Genomic DNA, 19,810 nt, shown 5'->3' on the forward strand with positions numbered 1-19,810 from the left:
TTCACAAGTTAATCAATGCAACTCTCTAGAATCTCTTTCCTCTATTTAAGGATAACTCCATTTAGCCTAAGGCTCCAAGCAAACCTAGGACACTCTCATCCTAGTTATCCTCTCCTTCCCTGTGCAAATACTCTGCAAATAAAAAAAATAAAAAAAATGTTGAAGCCCCAACTTCACCAATCTCGGTCTACCCAAACTCTCTTTCTTCACAAACCATTCATCCATGGCAGTCGTAGAAGTACTTCACTTCCTATCTGGTCAAGGCCCTCACTCCTCAAGAAACACAGAAACGTACGAGTTGGCTTGATTCCTAGCAACACAAAAGCCGTAAGTACTAGTAGTAGCAGTAGTGATAGCAGTAGTACTCCTACTACTACCACTAAAACTACTAGTACTACGACTATGACAACAACTCCTACTACTATCCAGACTACGCCTACTACTCCTACTACCACCACCACCACCACTATTGTGACGACTGAAGTCGTCACCGAGAAGTTCATTAGTGTTAAGGCCACCATAACTGTGACGCTTACAGTTGGAGGCTTTCTCTCACACCTTGGTCTAAAACGAGGGCTTGATGATATAACAGACATGCTTGGTCAATCGCTCTTATTGGAGCTTGTTAGCGCTGAGCTTGATCCCAGTAAGTATGGAGTTTGGCAGAGCATGCATGTGCATTCAAACCACAGCTTAACGAACTTCTCATTGAGTAACCCTAGCTAGGTGAATGTTTTTTTATTTAAAGATTTGTTTAAAGATTTGGTTTCTTGGTCATCTTTAAATTTTCCTTGATTTCTTAAAGACAGCTAGCTAACTATTTCTTTTGATTTTGGGACCAGATAACACAGCTAAATTTTTCCAGACAGATTTGTCTTCCAAATCTATTTTTAGTTTACGCTATAACTAGTCATTCATAAATAATTTTTTTATATGTTTTTAACAAACAAAAGACGATATATCTTCGCTTCTATCCTAACGTATCTTAATGTGTGAAGGGAAATGGAGATAGTGATGAGAGAGGACCATCTCAGTATCATTCGATTGGTGAGAATCATGGTTACGCGACATGGTTTTGACAACTACTAGATATCATAGAAAGGAAAAGCCTTGTTTTTTTTTTTGTTTTTTTTTTTCAGAGATGGTCCATACAAGCTCAAATGAAGCACACAAAATTGGCATGCATGGACCATTTATGGTCCCAGAGAGTCGGAGGAAATAGGAAACTATAATTGTTAATTGACATACTTGTACCGTCTTAAAAAAAAATTTATTTATTTGATTTTCAGCAATTGATATTAATTAATCAACTTGAGAACTTGCGTCTCAAACCTAGGATCCTTGCCCTCCCACTACACGCCCCATGTCACTTAAGTTAAGCTCGGTATAGTATATGTTGTTATGACCACATACTCAAACACGATTTTCATCTCACTAACTCTCAATTTAGTGATATTTTATTTCAAATGTCGCAAGAAATCCAAGTTCGAATTCCCCTATCATGTTGATAGAAAACAAGATTTCATCTAATTATTTAGTAGATCTTAACTGACCATATCCATACACATATAATTTAGGAACTATATATATCCATTAATTATATGCATGTAGTAATTAGGAAATGATTTATTAATTTGTTAAGTTTTTGCGGTGAAGAAACTGGATTAGAGAAGAAGAAGGTTGCAGGGTTCGCACACAGGAGCCGCCGAAAGGAAGGTGAGATAATATACGAGACAGACTTCAAAGTTCCAGTCCATTTTGGGGAGGTGGGTGCTGTTTTGGTAGAGAATGAACACCACAAGGAGATGTTTCTCAAGGATATTGTCCTCGATGGCCTCCCCTATGGCTCTGTACATCTTAGCTGCAATTCTTGGGTCCACTCCAAGTATGACAATCCTGAGAAGAGGGTCTTCTTCACCAACAAGGTCAGCCATTTCTAATCACATATAATATATATCTAGACCTAAATTTCTGTAACTAAATATTCTGAATTAATTAAATTTTTAGAAAGAAATTTTGTCTCTCTTCAAAAATAGACGTCATATGTGAAAGGCTAGGTGATGACAACATGAGAGATATAAGCATTGACACGTTTGGTGGGTTTGATCGGACTGGATTATTTCAATTAATATTGGTCAAGGGTCATGGAAAAACTTATTAAATTGGACAACAATCCAACATATATATTGTGTCTTATAAATCTCATCTAGAGGAGTGAGACTCATAAGGACTGACTTGGACTCCAACCAATCCAAACCGAGCCACCAAACAAGGCTAGGACATTTATAAAAATAAAAAATAAAAAATAAAAAATAGACGTCATATCTTCGTTTTGAATGGTTCATGATTTTGTGCATTTGTGTGGAGCAGTCATACTTGCCATCTCAAACACCAAATGGGTTGGTGAGGCTAAGGGAAGAGGATCTTGTGACTTTGCGTGGCAATGGCCAAGGAGAGCGGAAGTTCTTTGAGAGGATATATGATTACGATGTTTACAACGATCTTGGGGAGCCTGATAAGAATTTAAGACTTCAAAGACCAGTACTTGGTGGCATAGAATTCCCTTATCCCAGACGTTGTAGAACTGGACGACCACAATGTGAAACAGGTACCAAACTACACATGTAGGGCACTATTTTCTTGCCAAACAGTTTGGCATGTTGTATTATTAGATGTCCAAATCACGCACAAAAATTCAAATAAGAATCTACTCGATTAATTACCATTTCAGATTGAAAATCTTGGTAAGTTTTGCAAGAGATGTTAAATTAAAATGATTAACTAATGGTTATGCATACAGATTCCTTATCCGAGAAAAGGAGCAACAAGTGGTACGTTCCTAGAGATGAAGCCTTCTCAGAGGTAAAGCAGCTAACATTTTCAGCAAAGACAGTCTACTCTGTGATGCACGCATTGGTACCATCTCTGGAGACGGCGATGGCTGACAATGATCTTGGATTCGCATACTTCACCGCCATTGACTCACTTTTTAGCGTGGGGATTAACTTGCCTCCCTTCAAGGAACAAGGGATTCTCAAAACTCTCCTTCCCAGGCTAGTCAATGTTATGGCTTCTGGAGATGATGTCTTGCGTTTTGTACCCCCGGAAACTATGAATCGTAAGCAAATATATGTATACATCTAAGAAAAATTTCCTCTTTATCTCTTACCAAACAGTCTGACATGTTATGTTATCAGTTGATTAAGTGAAATTATGTCAAGGATATGTGCGGTCTAAATGTACATGTCATATAACAAGTCCATATATCTGTGTGTACATGTATGCCCCTACGTTCTCTCACTCTCTCTAGCTAACTGGTAAGTCTTTTTTGGTTGGGGTATTTTCAGGGGACAAATTCTTTTGGTTTAGGGATGAGGAATTTGCTAGGCAGACTCTTGCAGGTCTGAATCCATACAGCCTCAAGTTGGTGACGGTACGATTTAGTTATTTATAGAGTGACACTATGTATGAACACAATTAAAGAAAATCTTATTATTATTACTTTATACATGCTCACATATGGGCAAAATGTAACCAAAAAAACTGCAGGAATGGCCATTGAAGAGTGAATTGGACCCCGAGATCTATGGCCCGCCGGAATCAGCGATCACGAAGGAAATAATTGAGCAAGAGATTAGAGGCTTCCCAACCATTCAGGAGGTAGTATGATAATGAATTAATTAAGATTTAAAAGAGAAGTATATTAACAAGTATAATAATCCTGGTATATAATATATGCAGGCCATAAGAGAGAAGAAATTGTTTATTTTAGATTACCATGATTTGTTTTTGCCCTATGTGAGTAAAGTAAGAAAGATCGAAGGCACCACGCTATATGGATCGAGGACTTTGTTTTTTCTAACCCATGAAGGAACACTGAGGCCACTGGCTATTGAGCTCACAAGGCCGCCAATGGACGGAAAGCCACAGTGGAAGCAAGTTTTCCAGCCATCTTGGAACGCCACCGGGGTCTGGCTTTGGAGGCTTGCCAAGGCACATGTCCTTGCCCACGATTCTGGTTACCATCAACTCGTTAGTCACTGGTAAATATAGTCCAAATATATCTCATTGAAAGATTTTTTACTACTGCTGCCTTTTCTTTGGTTTTAGGTTTCAATGTTCATCCAATATTTAGGGAATCCACTTCTTTTGCAGGCTAAGAACACATTGCGTCACAGAACCTTATATAATCGCAACGAATCGACAACTCAGTGTCTTGCACCCAATCTATAGATTGTTACATCCCCATTTCAGATATACGATGGAGATTAATGCTCTTGCTCGCGAATCGCTCATCAATGCCGGCGGTATCATCGAAAGCTCGTTCTCTCCTGGAAAATACTCCCTTGAGATTAGCGCAGTTGCCTACGGCAAGGAGTGGCGGTTCGACCAAGAGGCGCTCCCGGCTGACCTTATTAGAAGGTAATTTAATTTACTCTCAGCTGATCACATCTATAGTTCATAATGACAGTTTGACAACTACGCATGTCGCATCAAATATCTAGTTAGAGAACTTGATGATGGGGTTCAAATTAACAGTCTGACACCATAACATTATTATGACAAGTGAACAATTCCCTATATTATTATCTAATTTTATGATATCTTTTGCACTGTTTAACTAAAATCTTGATGTTCAATTTGTATTTTCTAGGGGCATGGCTGTTGAAGACCCAACAGCACCGCATGGTCTAAAGCTAACAATTGAAGACTACCCTTTTGCCAATGATGGTCTCCTCATGTGGGATGCCATCAAACAATGGGTCACTGACTATGTAAACCACTACTACCCAGACTCCAGCGTTGTACAGACTGATGGAGAACTCCAAGCATGGTGGACAGAAATCAAAACAGTAGGCCATGCAGACAAAAAGGACGAACCATGGTGGCCAGAACTCAACACCCGTGAAGACCTCATTGGCATCATCACCACAATGGTGTGGGTCACATCTGGCCACCATGCAGCTGTCAACTTTGGGCAATATGTCTATGCGGGTTATTTCCCTAACAGGCCGACAATTGCAAGGACCAATGTGCCCACAGAAGACCCCTCGCCAGAGTTTTGGAAAAACTTCTTGAAAAAGCCTGAAGTTGCACTTTTGCAGTGCTTCCCTTCACAAATCCAAGCAACAAGAATCATGGCTGTTCTGGACATTTTGTCAAATCATTCACCGGATGAAGAGTACATTGGAGAGAAGATGGAGGCGGCATGGGCTGAGGAACCCGTTATAAAGGCGGCGTTTGAACGCTTTAAGGGGAGGTTGTTGGTGATTGAAGGAATTATTGATGATAGAAATGCCAACAGTGAGTTGAAAAACAGAAATGGAGCTGGGGTTGTGCCTTATGAGCTTTTAAAGCCTTTTTCACAACCTGGGGTCACAGGAATGGGAGTTCCATATAGCATCTCTATTTGAAACTGATGAGTAGTTAGTGTGTCATCTGGTTCTCAGTTCTTTTTCTTTTTCTTTTCTTTTCTTTCAACATATAGTATTAGGTAAGGCAAGTCCTACCCATAGTCACGAGTCATGACATTTAGGCATGGTACATGTTAGAAATTAAACCAAGCTTAAATATTTTATCTTTTGTGAACTTCAGCCCTGGTTTCGACCAAAGCCCTGGTGTTTTCAGGCTTTTAGGTCAGATATATAATTGATCCTTGGGGTTCTTTGAGTGTGTGTATTTGCTGATAAAGAGAAAGTAATATTTCACATCTTATTGTAGTTATCTCACTCTTGGTTTATGTGAAACTATTTTTGTGCTTTGTTTTACCATACCCTGGGTCCGGGACACGACACTAGCTTTCCCCCACAAACTTGACACAAGCTTTCTCCATTTTGCAATGTAGAAAGTGCGAACTGCATTATACTCGCGCTATATTGATTTCAAGGTTTAAGGTGAAATAAATAGTATGAAGTGTTACCAAAAATGAAATAATCTATGTCATGGTTCTACGTATATTACAAAATATTGACATCACACACGCGTGTGCATATATATATATATATATATATATATATGGATGTTATTATTGTGCGGTGCGGATGCCGTGTATTTTATATTACCTCTCTTTACTTTTATCTCTGTTTACTATAGCATCCGCATGATTAATTATAACGTGCTGATATACAAATTAAAAAATAACTATATATATTGTGCATACTGTAAAAGTTAGGTAGTCTAAACGTGTATCACACACACATATATGGTCCACACTGCATGCTTAAGAATGGACTAGTCTAATGTGGTCCACAAATCCATGTGATCATGATTCCACATATACACAAGTACATATATATATATCTTCCGAAAAAACTACAAACTCAATAATACAAAATCAGAAACCCTACGTGTAATCCAAGCTATGCTTTTCAAGTTGGCCCTGCCTTCTGGGGCTACAGATGGCCTAGCTTTTTGCCAATGTGTTTTGTACTCCTCCGGTTGTGTCAATATCTTTATAGGCTAGCTTATCCAGAGATGTAACTTTCAGACAAAAGCAACTTTACGCTTAATAATTAAAGCAATTTTCGAATTTATAAAAGCACATTATTTGTTGGGAATCTCCCTCTACATAATTGTTTATAGTGGATTATATTAGTGAAGAAATCAGTGTATGTACTAACACTAAATAACCTCTAATTCTATAATATGTGTGTGGATCTTGTTGCATGATGAGTATCTCATGGAGATTTTTTAGGATGAGGTTGTGGATGAGAGTAATGCTACACTTATCACATTTTTATCCAACATTTCTATACTACATGATGTGGCAAGTCCATATTATATGTCACATCAATTAAATCAATTAAGTGATTTTAATTAAGACAATTAGAAAAACAAATACTGCAATAAATCATAAAAGAAAAGAAAATATTTAATCATTTAATTGATGTGGTAGTCCACCTCAACTGCCACATAAGATGGTATAAGGATGTAGTAAGAGTAGCATTATTCTATCCCACATTCATGCAAAATTTACGATGGGATAATAATTGTTTTTTCTCTTAATTAGTTAGGAAGGTGTATAGTTCTTTCTCTCACTAAAATGAATTAATATCAATATTATATGAATGTGTGTGTATATATATAAAAGCAGCGGCGGATCCGTAACACTACAAATTTAACACAAATTTTCAACCATTAAATTAGACTACAATAAATGGCTGAGATCAAACAAACTAATTCTTCCAAATTTTTGAAAGAATTATATATGCGATGTTAGTAGTTAGACTACTCATGGAGATAGTGAAACAAGAGAGCATCTACGAAAGGGCCTTCAGTTCATTGCCCATACATGCATCTGTATCTTCAATAATTCACGATTTGTATCCTTGTGATATATTTCGTTCGTATGTGTGAAAGCCACAGTACATGGAAAAAGCTTAATTAGCTCCAATAATTGCTAGCTATAACAAACTTCGAGGTCTAAAATATATACAACAAGACACGGGATAATTAATTGGTGATGATCTGGCTTAGAGAGAGACAATGAGAAATAGTCAATGTAGTGGAATATCCCATGTGACAAGATAAAGGCTTTTTGTTGCTTACTAAACAAATTAAATATCTCCTTTTGATGTCATGCAACATGTCTTTGTAAGAGAAAATAATATTGGCCAAATTTTTGAAAATGAGCTTACAAACCAAATTGAAAAAGTCAAAACCTGTAGTACCTACGTATACGCCTCTTTGATATGTCATTTATGTGAAGTGCTTGTTTAATCCTCTAGCAAAAGATGTTACTTAATTAGCAGCAAGTAGCTAGTAGCTTAAGTGGTTAAGCGATTTACTCATACACTCGATTTGCCCCTCCACCACTATTGCTTTGTATAAAAAAAAGAAAAAAAAGACCTGCTTAGTTTTGACCCAAAAAAGAAAAAGACATGCGGCTTTTTGAACCAAAAAAAGAAATAAAAAAAGAACCTGCTTGGTAAAGTCATTTGAATAATTAGTCATACCATATCAGCACCATGATAATGCTGTAACCAAGCTTATAGAAGAGTTTTTCTTCCATTGCAATCATGATTTGATTTTGGGACTCCAAAAGTTTAATTCCCAAATAATTAGTCTCTAGGATTGATCACAAGGCATATTCAGGTTATATCTGTTTATTAGTTGGAGAAGTTCTACTCATATGTTGTGTGAGCTAAATATCTCGATTGACATTGTTCTCTCTCTCGACCCAGAAAGAAAAAGACATTTGTATATGTCTTAGTATTTTCTGAGAAATTGTTTGAACCAACATGCTGAGAGTTTAGGGTATCTTTTCAACCCATCTTTATAATCAACATAGTTAATACCAAACCGAACAGTGTATCCTAACGTCCATTCAAAGTTGTCTAGCAACGACCACGCAAAGTACCCTTTCACATTGACACCGTCTCTGCAAAAAAGGAGGTGGTAAATAAAATATCAGAGATATAACTAAGAACCCTATAACTAATTATATTGTTGAACGAATCTCACGCAAAGGCGAAACTCACTTGATCGCTGCTTCAAGGTAATAAAGATGGCGAAAGTGATAGTCAACTCTTTGGTTGTCAACTAGGGCTTCCTCAAGAGATAACTTGGGATCATTAAGCTCATCAACGCCTAGAGTACATGGGGAAAAGTTAATGTTTAGTTTTCCGTTTGACATCTAAAATCCATTCCTTGTAGTTTACCACCCTCTATCTGCCCATAAAAACTAAAATATATATAATGTTAACTGAAGAGATGGTTACCATTCTCTGTGATGTAAATAACCGGATTATGATATTTTCTCTTGGTGTAGAGCAAAACATCTCTAATGCCCCTCGGATAAATATACACAGTTTCTGAAGCAGCCTGCAAGATCGACCATCAATCATAAGGACTACTTATGGATATTGAAGAGGATATTGTAAGGTTTACAAAATTTGATACACACCTTTGGCCCAATGGGAATTCCATTACGCACGGCTGGCAAAACAAAGACAGACAAGATGTCGTAAACAAGATAACATATAAGAGTAATTTTATTTATTACATCGCCAATCTCTATAAAGAAAATGTGGTCAGGAACTAATTACTGAGTAAATTGATAACTGTGAGTTTAGAATTTATACGTGAAATTGAAGTAAGGGAGTCTTTTAAGTAGCTTGCATTTCCAGCGCGTAGTTGCGGTGCATCGGATACATAGTTAGATGTATAATAGTTCAATCCGATAAAGTCAAATGATCCCTTCAGCAATTCGGATTGCTCCTTCTTGAACTTAGGTAATCGGCTTCCAACAAGAGATCGCATACTGTACGGGTAGTCACCATTTGTCAATGGGTCCATAAACCATCCAAGCAGAAAATCTAAGGATCTAAGTGCTGCATCTTTGTCCTTCTTTGCCTCAGAAAATGGCACAACCCACAGTGACACCAACGTTATTCCTATCAATCCCTTTTGAGAATTCTGCACATGTCACAACGTTTCAATTAATGTTTTATCTCATTATAACTGCACACATTTTCTTTAATATATACGTAAAATACTGAATTAATAGGGTCATTGTTGTTGTAGATTACCTGATACTTTTCCTTATATAACTTAACGGTAGTTGCATGAGCAAGAAGCTGGTTGTGTGTGACCAAATATGGCTCAACTCCTGAATCTCCCCCAGTGCAGTTGCGTTTTAGCCACTCAGAACATCGTCCCGGTGCTAAATCCCCAGTTGCATAACCAGCCACACTTAAGGCCAATGGCTCATTGAATGTGATCCAGTGCTTCACCCGCTCACCAAATTCTTTAAAACAAAGCTCTGAATAGTCCTTAAAATGCTTCCTGCATTCATGTAACAATGTTATTGATGATCTCATAAGATTTGACCAAGTTATGTTTGGTTCATTTTACAAATAGATCAGAGGTACTATAACATTACATCACTTACACAACTTGAGGACTTAAGAAGCCACCATATTCATCTTCCAAGCTTTGCGGAAGATCCCAGTGAAAGAGTGTCACAAAAGGCTTTATACCTGCATTCAATAATTAATAGGAAAATAAATTCAATTACCATTATCAGTTTTTGACGACTGGATAATCATAATATAAGATTAATTTATAGAAATTACCATTGGCAAGGAGTTCATTGATGAGGTTGTTATAGTATCCTATCCCTTCCTTATTCACACCCCCACTTAGTTTCCCATCTAAAATAAATATATAATATATCATCAGTTTAATTAATTTAATTTAATTAAAGCACCATCAAATTGGTCCCAACCACCAACAAGATTAATGTAATAGCCAAGATTGATACATGCGACCAACTTACTTGGCAGCACTCTGGACCATGAGATAGAAAATCTATAAGCATCCAAATTCATTTCCTTCATAATCCCCACATCTTCCTATTAAAATAAATGTAACTATAGGAATCAATGGATGACGTTGTTTCACATATTATCTCAGAATTAATTTTTAATTAAAAGACATCATATACTCTTCTTTTGGATTTAGTAGATGCTGCTGTACCTTATAGCGATGATATGAATCTACTGCGACATCTCCATTGCTACCATCTTTTATCTTACCTGCAACTCCCCATTCGAATTTAAAAATTAAAATATTATATTAATTTGATTACTTATTGGGCTAAAAAATAAATTATATTCGCAGTTGGCCTATTCGTAAACAGAATGATACTATTATATTGTCTTATATGCAATTCCATTATATTCGTCTCTCTCACTCGTCATAATACTCTGTTCTGCCGGCATCAAAGGGAAAGTATGCTTTGAGCTCTTCCGAACGGCAGTCATCGTCACTTAATTTTATGACTTACCAACAATCATTGACGCTAGGCTTACAAATTCATTTCCTATTGTCTTTGTGTTAAAAGAAGAACAAATAAGATACCTGGGTACTTATGGGTGTACGTATCCCATATACTTGGTCCTCTGCCACCTTCATTTGCCCCACCTTCATACTGAAATTCACGTAGGGGAACGTATACAGATATCACATCTCAAATGATAAAGGAAAATCTTATATATGTTAAGGTAATGTTTACTCGCAAGACTTATGATGTCAAATATATGCTTTTGTTACCATAAATCAATCTAATTGATTGTTCACATTTATAGTCGGACAAGATAACCATTTTAATATTGACAGACAATGTGACAAGAGAACATTTCCTTACAATTTAGACGCAAAAGTTGAAAATTCAGGTAGCAAACTACTTTATTACCTGGTAAGATGCTGAAGCTGTCCCAAATATGAAACCTGATGGAAAACTGCTCCGATTGAGGAATGAAGTGTCGTAGAGACTACCACTTAGACTAGGTGTTAAAACTGACTTACTACTCCTCACTATAGAGGCAAGGAAAATTACTATGAAGCCGACAAGTACTAAAAGAAGAGAACCTCTCGATCTGGATGCCATAATTTACTTTGGTTAATTAGGCTAGCATTTCGGGCTCTGTAGCTGCAGGCATTTATAGACAGATGAAGCACATGCACGATGAGAAAAATACAATAGAACAAAGACAAGGAGCAAGACAGATAACAACAAAACAATTAGCCAGAAAGTACTGCTCTTCCATTTTGATAAATAAATTAATTAATTAACAATGACAAAATAGCTCACGTTTCCCTTTACGTGATCAACCAAAATTATCTTTCCTCTTGAGTCATGAAAACAACTTTAATGACTATTTAAGATCACTATTAATAAATTATCATCAACAACTCAAACACTTGAGATATATCAAAACTAATAAATAGGACAACATTAATTGTATTTGATACTCTGAAAGTTTTGTGGTTAACTCATTTAGGTTGTTTATGATATTTTCTATATATTCTGTGGCGAGGGACCGAGTCACCGAGGCATTATGATACTAGCACCCTGGCCGGCAAGTTATGCCTAAGTGTGCCGGTTGCCTGCAATATTGGGGCTATAGCTGCAAATTAGCAGAATAATTATTTTAGGCTTTTTATCACAAATAGTCCTTCAGGTTTACAAATTATCACGAATCGTCCCTCAAGTTTTTTTGTGACACTAATAGTTCTTTAGGTTATTATCCACCCATCAAAATGGTCCTTCTGTTAGTTTCTGTCAAAACTTCCGTTAAAATCACATGCTCAGCTTGCTTTTTGAAATAATAGTATCATCACTCCACTCAACCTTCGACCAAACCCAACAGTCAGAATCCTTTCCCTCCATTTCCTCATGGTCCTTCCGTTTTAGCGCCCCTGTAGTATATAACCAATCAAAAAAGTAAACTTCTGAAGAAATTGAAACAATCCAAGCTCAAGAGAAAGACCAACAATGGAGAACTCCAGAGAAAGACCAAACTCATGGATCAATTTGAAAAATAGAAGTCCTGCAAATTCATTATCAATGGCACATCAAATACAGAGTCCTAAAAAAACTATTGAACCACATCAGTACTTAAAAAACCAGTGCACCACATCAAAGACATCAATCTTGGGCAAGTCCTAACACAATATATCAAAATGAACTTCCCAAATCCTAACACAATACATCGAAATGAACTTCATTACACTAATACATCGAAATGAACTTCATTACACTAATACCTGGATCTGCCCTTAACTCACTGGAATATTTCTCAACCATAAAGGTTGAATTCATCCAAAACAACTTCTGACTCAACTGAACAATCATGCTCCAAATTCATTGTTTTAATCACCAAGGTTGGTGACTCATCAATTCTTGATGCATATATTACAAATGGACATCCTTCCTCACATGCAGCCCTCACCCTATTCTTGTCATTCTTCTTAAACCAAATTTTTCTTCCTCACTTGCAACCATAATGAATCACAGCCTCTTTGAACTGACTTTTGTTGGGAAAGTGCATACCAATATCAAAGCTTGGATTCCTCAACATAGACTCTCTCCTCCATTGTCGATAGTTAGGAACTACTTTGGTCTTTTCTTTTGCTACTAACTTCATCATCCACATCAGATTCATCATACCTATGTTTGCTATGAAAATCCTCAGAGTTTTCCAAATGATCTGAAATCTCCCATGCAAAACCCATCTCTTCAGGCTCCTCTTCAATCGGATTATCTATATTTTCCTTAAACATATTATTATCGATCTCAATCTCTTCAGCTTCTCCTATTTGCACATAGTCACTGTCTATGAAGTCCATATCCAATGGATCTTCCTCATCTTCATCTTGTTCCTCTTCAACCTCACTGTCGTTTTGCCCCTCATATTGTACCTCAAAAGCCTCATTTCCCCCCTCAGTAGGTAGGTCCCCAAGCTGCCATTGATTTCTGCTTGAATTCTCTTCTTGTCTTTTAAAGGTATCAAGGTTGTCATCATTCCAATCAATAAACAAACCATCCCAATTCAAAGATTGGGCCACATGAATCTCTTGCACAAATGGTATTTCGTTATCAACAGTGTTCATAGGCATACAAGGTTGACTTACTGGTTGTTGTCTAACTACATACAAAGGCATATTTCTACTCTTAGGCATGGCTGCAACCATCTTCAACACATGCTCATCATTTTCTAAGATTTTAAAATCCTCATTGTCCACCTTGCAAAAAAAAACTAACTCATTCCTTTCATGTCCTAATTGTTCTACAATCCTCACAAGCTCAATCCATGACATTTTATCTCCATCTACGTGGTCAAGAAGAAACACAACCTCTCCTCCTACATATTCATCAATGCCTCCCCCTTTAATCAGTTTGCCTCCATGATGAATCTCAAGACTAAATTTATCAGGATCTGCCAAGAAGAAATAATTAAATAATGCCAAAAGCCTTCTTTTAACTTAATTATCTTATCTTTTTTTTTTTTTTTTTTTTTTGTATATCAGCATCGCATACCTAAAAAAATTAGGTAAAAAACAGACCTAACAATTAAGTAACAAATGATACATAACTCAACTACTAATAAACAGAGTAGTACACGACATATTTCAATAATTCTCAAACCAAATAAAACAAACATGGTCCACACCAAAGATAAAGCCAAACTGAAAAACATAAAGATATCATTGACAAATATAAAAAGTTTAAAAATATTGCACAATCAAAATACCACCACATGTTCCACAAAACAAAGCAACCACATTTGCAGACAAGCTGTAGTTTACACTTTAACAAAGATTAAAAAACTAACCTGTATACATTGGTTGTTTCCCCCCCTTTCGAAAGAACTCCTTTGGCTCATCCATCTAGTCACTTTTGTAAGAAGAATAATGCGTATTTGACTCTTACAAACCCATATATATATATATATATATATATTCCTTTTGCATACCAGCTTTATCAATTAAATACCCAAAAAACCCTAATTGTGCCAACTGAACCCCAAATAGAGAGGAGGGCCCGAGGAGGAAATGGAGGGAAAAGGTTATAAACTGCAGTTTAGAGCGCCAAAATGAAGGACCATGAGGAAATGGAGGGAAAGGGTTCTGACGGTTGGGTTTGGTCGAAGGTTGAGTGGAATGATGATATTATTATTTCAAAAGCAAGCTGAGCATGTGCTTTTAACGGAAGTTTTGACAGAAATTAACAGAATGATCATTTTGATGAGTGGATGATAACCTAAAGGACTATTAGTGTCACAAAAAAACCTGAGAGACGATTCGTGATAATTTTGTAAGCCTCAAGGACCTTTGTGATAAAAAACCATTATTTTAATATGATATAAAATGTTATAAATATTGAAACCACATAAAAACCCAATTACCTTTTTTGTGTGAAGCAATTGTACTATTACCCTTGGCTGCTACAACATCAGGTCAGTCATCAGTATTTATTATTATTATTTTTTATCCAAGGGATGATCTACTTTAAACTAATCTAAACTAGAGGGAGGGAGATTCGAACTCGGATGCAAAGTGGGGAGCACATCAGCTCTAACCAACTCAGCTAAGTCCATATCTACGGTGATTATAGTATTTAATTAAAAACTCTGATTTGATGCAAACATGAGGCTGAATACAACTAACAAAAGTACTTTTGCATAATAATTACATTATTAGTTAATGGCAACCTTTGGATCAATCGGATACCACTAGGCTCGGCAGCCAGAACATACAAGTTCTAGAGCTTGTTAGTATATGTGTGCGTCCGGTACATTAGCCTCAGAATCTGTTGGGTAGCTTTTGTGTCTAGCATTAAGATGAAGTGCAAAATATGTTCTATCTATTAATCTAATTCAATAAAATCAATTGAACCTTTAAGCATCTTTTTTTATTGTTTTTGTTTTTGTTTTGAGTGAGTAATCGATTTCCTTCCAACAAGAACCGCATGCGGTTGGGATAGTCGCATTGTGTCACTGAGTGGGCAAATCCGATAACATCCAAGATTACATATATTAGGTGACTTCAGTATTATCAATGGAAGATTCAAGGAGTGATGTGGATATATGGCTCAATTTAATGAAGATTCAAAGAGTAATATCTGGCAATGAATTTGTAGTTTAAGTGGTTAGAGTATAGAGCTTTAGATTGTGACACTTGTCACAATCTTGCTGTAGTAGTTAGTTAGTTTGTTATCTCTAGTAGTTAGTTAGTTTGTTATCTCAAGCTATATAGAAGACTTTCTCATGTAATTACTGATTGATTAAGAAAATATATCAGATTGATATTCTCTCTAGCTACTCTCTCTACTCTCTCTCTGTTCTTGGTTCAATATACCTATCAACTGATATAGCTTAACATGGTATCAATCGCCATTGTTGCTTACACTTGAAGTTTTTCGATCCTCTGTTGCTTCCGCATTCTCTGATTCGGCTCGTCTTCTCCGATTCGATACTTCGTCTTCTCCACTTTCTGATTTCTGCAATTTCTAGGGTTTCGTGTCTCCTTCCTTTCTTGATCGGTTCTTTCTGAATCTTGCACAGCAGGTGTTTGTGGTATTGTCTCACTCACAGGTTGATCTTGCAATCACGATGGTGATCGCTTCGCAGCTTCAGTTGCTTCAATCTCCAATTACGGCCCTTATTTCCTCCATTTCTACATCTGTTAATGTCAAGCTGGATGATTCGAACTACCTCAATTGGAACTTTCAGATGCAACTTTTGCTTGAAAGCAATGGAATCATGGGGTATGTTGATGGTTCGATTCCTTGTCCATCTCAACACGGTTCGACCTCTGATGAATCTGGTATCCTTTCTTCTTCTCCAACTGATGAATATATGGTATGGAAAATGCATGACGGAGCTATTATGCAATTGATCACTACAACATTATCACCTATTGCTATGTCTTGTGCGATTGGTAGCACTAGCTCCAAGGATCTGTGGATTAGGCTAAAGAAACAATTTTCCACTGTATCTCGGACTAGCATTTTTCAGATGAAATCTAATTTGCAAACAATTAAGAAGGGTTCTGATTCGATATCTCAGTATCTTCATCGCATTAAAGAAGCTAGGGACTATCTTTCTGCTGCTGGGGTGTACTTTGCGGATGAAGATATTGTCATTCTTGCCTTGAATGGACTACCTGCTGAGTATAACACCTTCCGATGTGTTATACGGGGGCGTGAAAGTGTGATTTCTCTAAAAGATTTTCGCTCACAGTTACTTGTAGAGGAAACCATTGTTGAACATTCCGTTAATACTCCTCTTCTGACAGCTATGGTTGCTAATACAAGTTCCACTTACACAAAAGGGCCTCCTTTTCAGCCTCAGAGTTTCTCCCCGACTCATGGTCCATCTCAGGTGGCTACTAGAGGTTTTACACCTTAGAATGGGAACAAGAACAAGGGTAAAGGCAGATTCACTCAGGGATCTAGATTTTATCATTCTAGACCAGTGTTTTCCCCTATGGCACATATGCTTCCCAACTCTACTCCTGGAGTTCTTGGTCAATCACCTGGTCAACAGTTTGGCATTCCTTCTGCACCCATGATTCAAATATGTCAATTATGCAACTCTGAGGGACACACTGCTCCATTATGTAGGGCTTCTCATGAGAAAACCGAATGTCACATCTGTGGTAGAAGTAATCATACCACCTGGTATTGCTTCTATAATGATAAGGGTCCAAACTATATTGGGATGCATACCACTGCTTCATATTCTTCACGGTCATCCTCTCCTGTGCAACCACAGAATTTGCAGTACACTTCATATCAAGCTCCTCCTCAGCACTCCTCATTCACACCTTCACAGTTTCCGGCTTCGCAACCTACTATGCAAGCCATGCACACAGTGCTCAATTCTGCATCTCAATCATCCAATTCTTCAGGTTCTTCTCCGGTATGGCTCACTGATTCCGGTGCCACCAATTATATGACAGCTGATTTGACTAATCTATCACTGGCCTCCCCGTATCCCACAAATGAAACAATTCACACTGCAAATGGTGAAGGTTTGAAAGTGTCTCATGTTGGTCATTCTACCATTCATACATTCGTTTCCCCAATCAAATTGAACTTTGTGCTCTATGTTCCTCAATTAACTCAGAACCTGTTGTCAGTACATCGACTTTGTCTTGACAATAATTGCTGGCTTATATTTGATGCCTTTTGTTTTTGGATTCAGGACAAAGTCACAGGGAGGATCCTTTACAGAGGCTTGTGCAGTAATGGACTATATCCTATCCACTCCTTGTCCACTTCAAACTCACAGACACCTTCTCAAGCTAAGGCATTTCTTGGCCAACTTGTTCAGTCTAATCTGTGGCATCATAGGTTAGGTCATCCTACCAATAATGTTGTTTCTCTGATGTTGAATAAAGCTAATGTTCATGTCCCCAAGACCTCATCCCCTATGATGTGTCATACATGTCTAGAAGGGAAATTTAGCAAACTACCTTTTCCACAACATCTCAATAAGTCTGTCACTCCCTTTGAAACTATCCATACTGATTTGTGGGGTCCTGCACCTTGTATATCAGTTGATGGTTATAGATACTACACCATCTTTGTAGATGAATGTACCAGATATTGCTGGATCTTTCCATTAATCAACAAGTCTGATTTGTTCTATGCGTTTGTTGCCTTTTATTCCTTTGTTGTTACTCAATTTTCTGCTCCAATTAAAATTCTTCAAACTGATGGGGGGGAGAGTATACCAGCAACAAATTGAAAAAATTTATTCTTGAAAAGGGCATTTCACATCACCTCTCTTGTCCATATACTCCTGAACAAAATGGGGTTGCTGAGAGGAAACATAGGCATATCATTGAAACCTACTATCACCTTATTACAAACAGCCAAATTGCCATCTCAGTTCTGGTCCTATGCTTGTCAAACAGCCACATATCTAATCAATCGTATGCCTACTGCTGTTCTTCATAACAAATCTCCTTTTGAGATGTTATTTGGGACATATCCAACCCTTGCTCACCTTAGAATTTTTGGATGTGCCTGTTTTCCTTTACTCAAACCATATAATAGCACCAAATTGCAGGCCAAAACTACAAAGTGTGTGTTTATTGGGTATGCTACCTACTATAAAGGGTATTTGTGCTATCATGTGCCTACAAAGAGAGTGTTTGTTTCTAGGCATGTTATATTTGATGAATGCCATTTTCCCTACACAGATTTATTGCCTACACATTCAAACACATTCACATCTACACAATCATGTCCACGTTCCAATTGTCATTTGCCTATTGTTACTACCGAGAATATAGTTGTCCCATCCATTCCAGATTCTACTCCTCCAATTTCTGGTCTCCCTACACCTACTCCATCACATATATCTGCTTCAGTTTCCTTAACACATTCTGCCTCCGATTTTCCTGAAGTTTCTCCCAGTTCTCAGTCCATTGCTGCTTCAATTCCAGCCTCTTCTCCAATCCCTGTGGCACTTGACATCAGATTTGGCTCTGGATTAGAAACACATGATTTTACTCCTGATACTTTACAAGTAGTGTTGTCCATTCCTCCACTCAATCTGCATCCCATGCAAACTAGAAGCAAGAGTGGGATTATTAAAAAGAAAGCTCTCTTAGCAAGTGTTCAGGACTCTGGGGGAACTGATATGTCCTTGGTTGAACCAGTTAGTTACAGGTCTGCCATCAAAGTCCTTGTGTGGTTATAGGCCATGAAAGAAGAAGTTAATGCTTTACATACTCAAGGCACTTGGAGTCTAGTTCAATTGCCAACAAACAAGAACCTCGTTGGTTGTAAATGGATTTTCAAGATTAAGAGACACTCAGATGGGTCTATTGCCAGACACAAAGCACGGTTAGTTGCTAAGGGTTTCAGTCAAGAACCTGGATTGGATTATGGGGAGACTTTTAGCCCTGTGGTGAAGCCTACCACAGTTAGGTTAGTTCTTGCTCTTGCTGCTCATTTCAATTGGCCTCTTCGCCAATTAGATGTCAAAAATGCTTTTTTGCATGGTATCCTACAAGAGGAGGTATACATGTCTCAACCTCCTGGTTTTGAAGATCCAACTCATCCTCATCTCGTGTGTAAACTGCATAAATCTCTTTATGGGCTAAAACAAGCTCCTAGGGCATGGAATGATCGGTTTACTCAGTTTCTTCCTTCTTTGGGTTTTGAAAACACATACTCTGACTCCTCATTGTTTGTTAAGCATGTTGGTCATGAGATTGTGGTTCTGCTCCTCTATGTGGATGACATCATTATTACTGGCAAGTGCTTCTGGTGCGATTACTCAGGTTATTAGTGCTTTTACTACTGAGTTTGATATCAAGGATTTAGGGTTGCTCCACTATTTCTTAGGGATTCAAATCTCTAAAACTGCCACTGGTTTGTTTCTGTCACAAACCAAATATGTTGCTGATCTATTGGTTAAATCTGAAATGCTTGAGGCTAAACCATGTGATACACCATGCCTCCCTTACAACCGGTTACTCAAAGAGGATGGGGAACCTTATTCCA

General features: G+C 37.4%; 2 protein-coding genes and 1 pseudogene across 2 annotated transcripts; 2 read left to right on the forward strand and 1 right to left on the reverse strand.

Moving 5' to 3' along the window:
- The first annotated feature begins 52 nt into the window (after positions 1–52).
- On the forward strand, positions 53–5,724 carry LOC103341815 (linoleate 13S-lipoxygenase 2-1, chloroplastic-like). The gene is made up of 9 exons (XM_008245369.3): positions 53–646; positions 1,657–1,925; positions 2,371–2,608; positions 2,801–3,118; positions 3,348–3,433; positions 3,550–3,660; positions 3,742–4,043; positions 4,156–4,422; positions 4,655–5,724. Exons 1-9 carry the CDS (start codon positions 157–159, stop codon positions 5,412–5,414), a joined length of 2,841 nt encoding a protein of 946 aa, XP_008243591.2. The 5' UTR covers positions 53–156; the 3' UTR covers positions 5,415–5,724.
- A 2,360-nt stretch (positions 5,725–8,084) lies between these two features.
- On the reverse strand, positions 8,085–11,400 carry LOC103341811 (beta-glucosidase 13-like). The gene is made up of 12 exons (XM_089050215.1): positions 11,198–11,400; positions 10,864–10,933; positions 10,480–10,538; positions 10,280–10,355; positions 10,077–10,154; positions 9,893–9,980; positions 9,531–9,786; positions 9,084–9,417; positions 8,906–8,937; positions 8,721–8,823; positions 8,481–8,589; positions 8,085–8,380 (listed from the first exon to the last, which is right to left on the reverse strand). Exons 1-12 carry the CDS (start codon positions 11,390–11,392, stop codon positions 8,209–8,211), a joined length of 1,572 nt encoding a protein of 523 aa, XP_088906341.1. The 5' UTR covers positions 11,393–11,400; the 3' UTR covers positions 8,085–8,208.
- A 4,499-nt stretch (positions 11,401–15,899) lies between these two features.
- LOC148921294 (uncharacterized) lies at positions 15,900–17,864 on the forward strand (annotated as a pseudogene).
- Positions 17,865–19,810: the final 1,946 nt, after the last annotated feature.

The sequence above is a fragment of the Prunus mume genome, linkage group LG1 (assembly GCF_029339155.1).
Source record: "Prunus mume cultivar Tortuosa linkage group LG1, ASM2933915v1, whole genome shotgun sequence".
NCBI lineage: Eukaryota > Viridiplantae > Streptophyta > Magnoliopsida > Rosales > Rosaceae > Prunus > Prunus mume.

What these genes read in the sequence shown, in the direction of transcription:
- LOC103341815 (XM_008245369.3), top strand. Translation starts at nt 157, where the DNA reads ATGTTGAAGCCCCAACTTCACCAATCTCGGTCTACCCAAACTCTCTTT. An exon ending in TAGCGCTGAGCTTGATCCCA is followed by an intron (nt 647 to 1,656) that starts GTAAGTATGGAG and finishes TTTGCGGTGAAG; the next exon opens with AAACTGGATTAGAGAAGAAG. An exon ending in GGGTCTTCTTCACCAACAAG is followed by an intron (nt 1,926 to 2,370) that starts GTCAGCCATTTC and finishes TGTGTGGAGCAG; the next exon opens with TCATACTTGCCATCTCAAAC.
- LOC103341811 (XM_089050215.1), bottom strand. Translation starts at nt 11,392, where the DNA reads ATGGCATCCAGATCGAGAGGTTCTCTTCTTTTAGTACTTGTCGGCTTC. An exon ending in GTACACCCATAAGTACCCAG is followed by an intron (nt 10,539 to 10,863) that starts GTATCTTATTTG and finishes GGGGAGTTGCAG; the next exon opens with GTAAGATAAAAGATGGTAGC. An exon ending in ATGGTCCAGAGTGCTGCCAA is followed by an intron (nt 10,155 to 10,279) that starts GTAAGTTGGTCG and finishes TATTTATTTTAG; the next exon opens with ATGGGAAACTAAGTGGGGGT.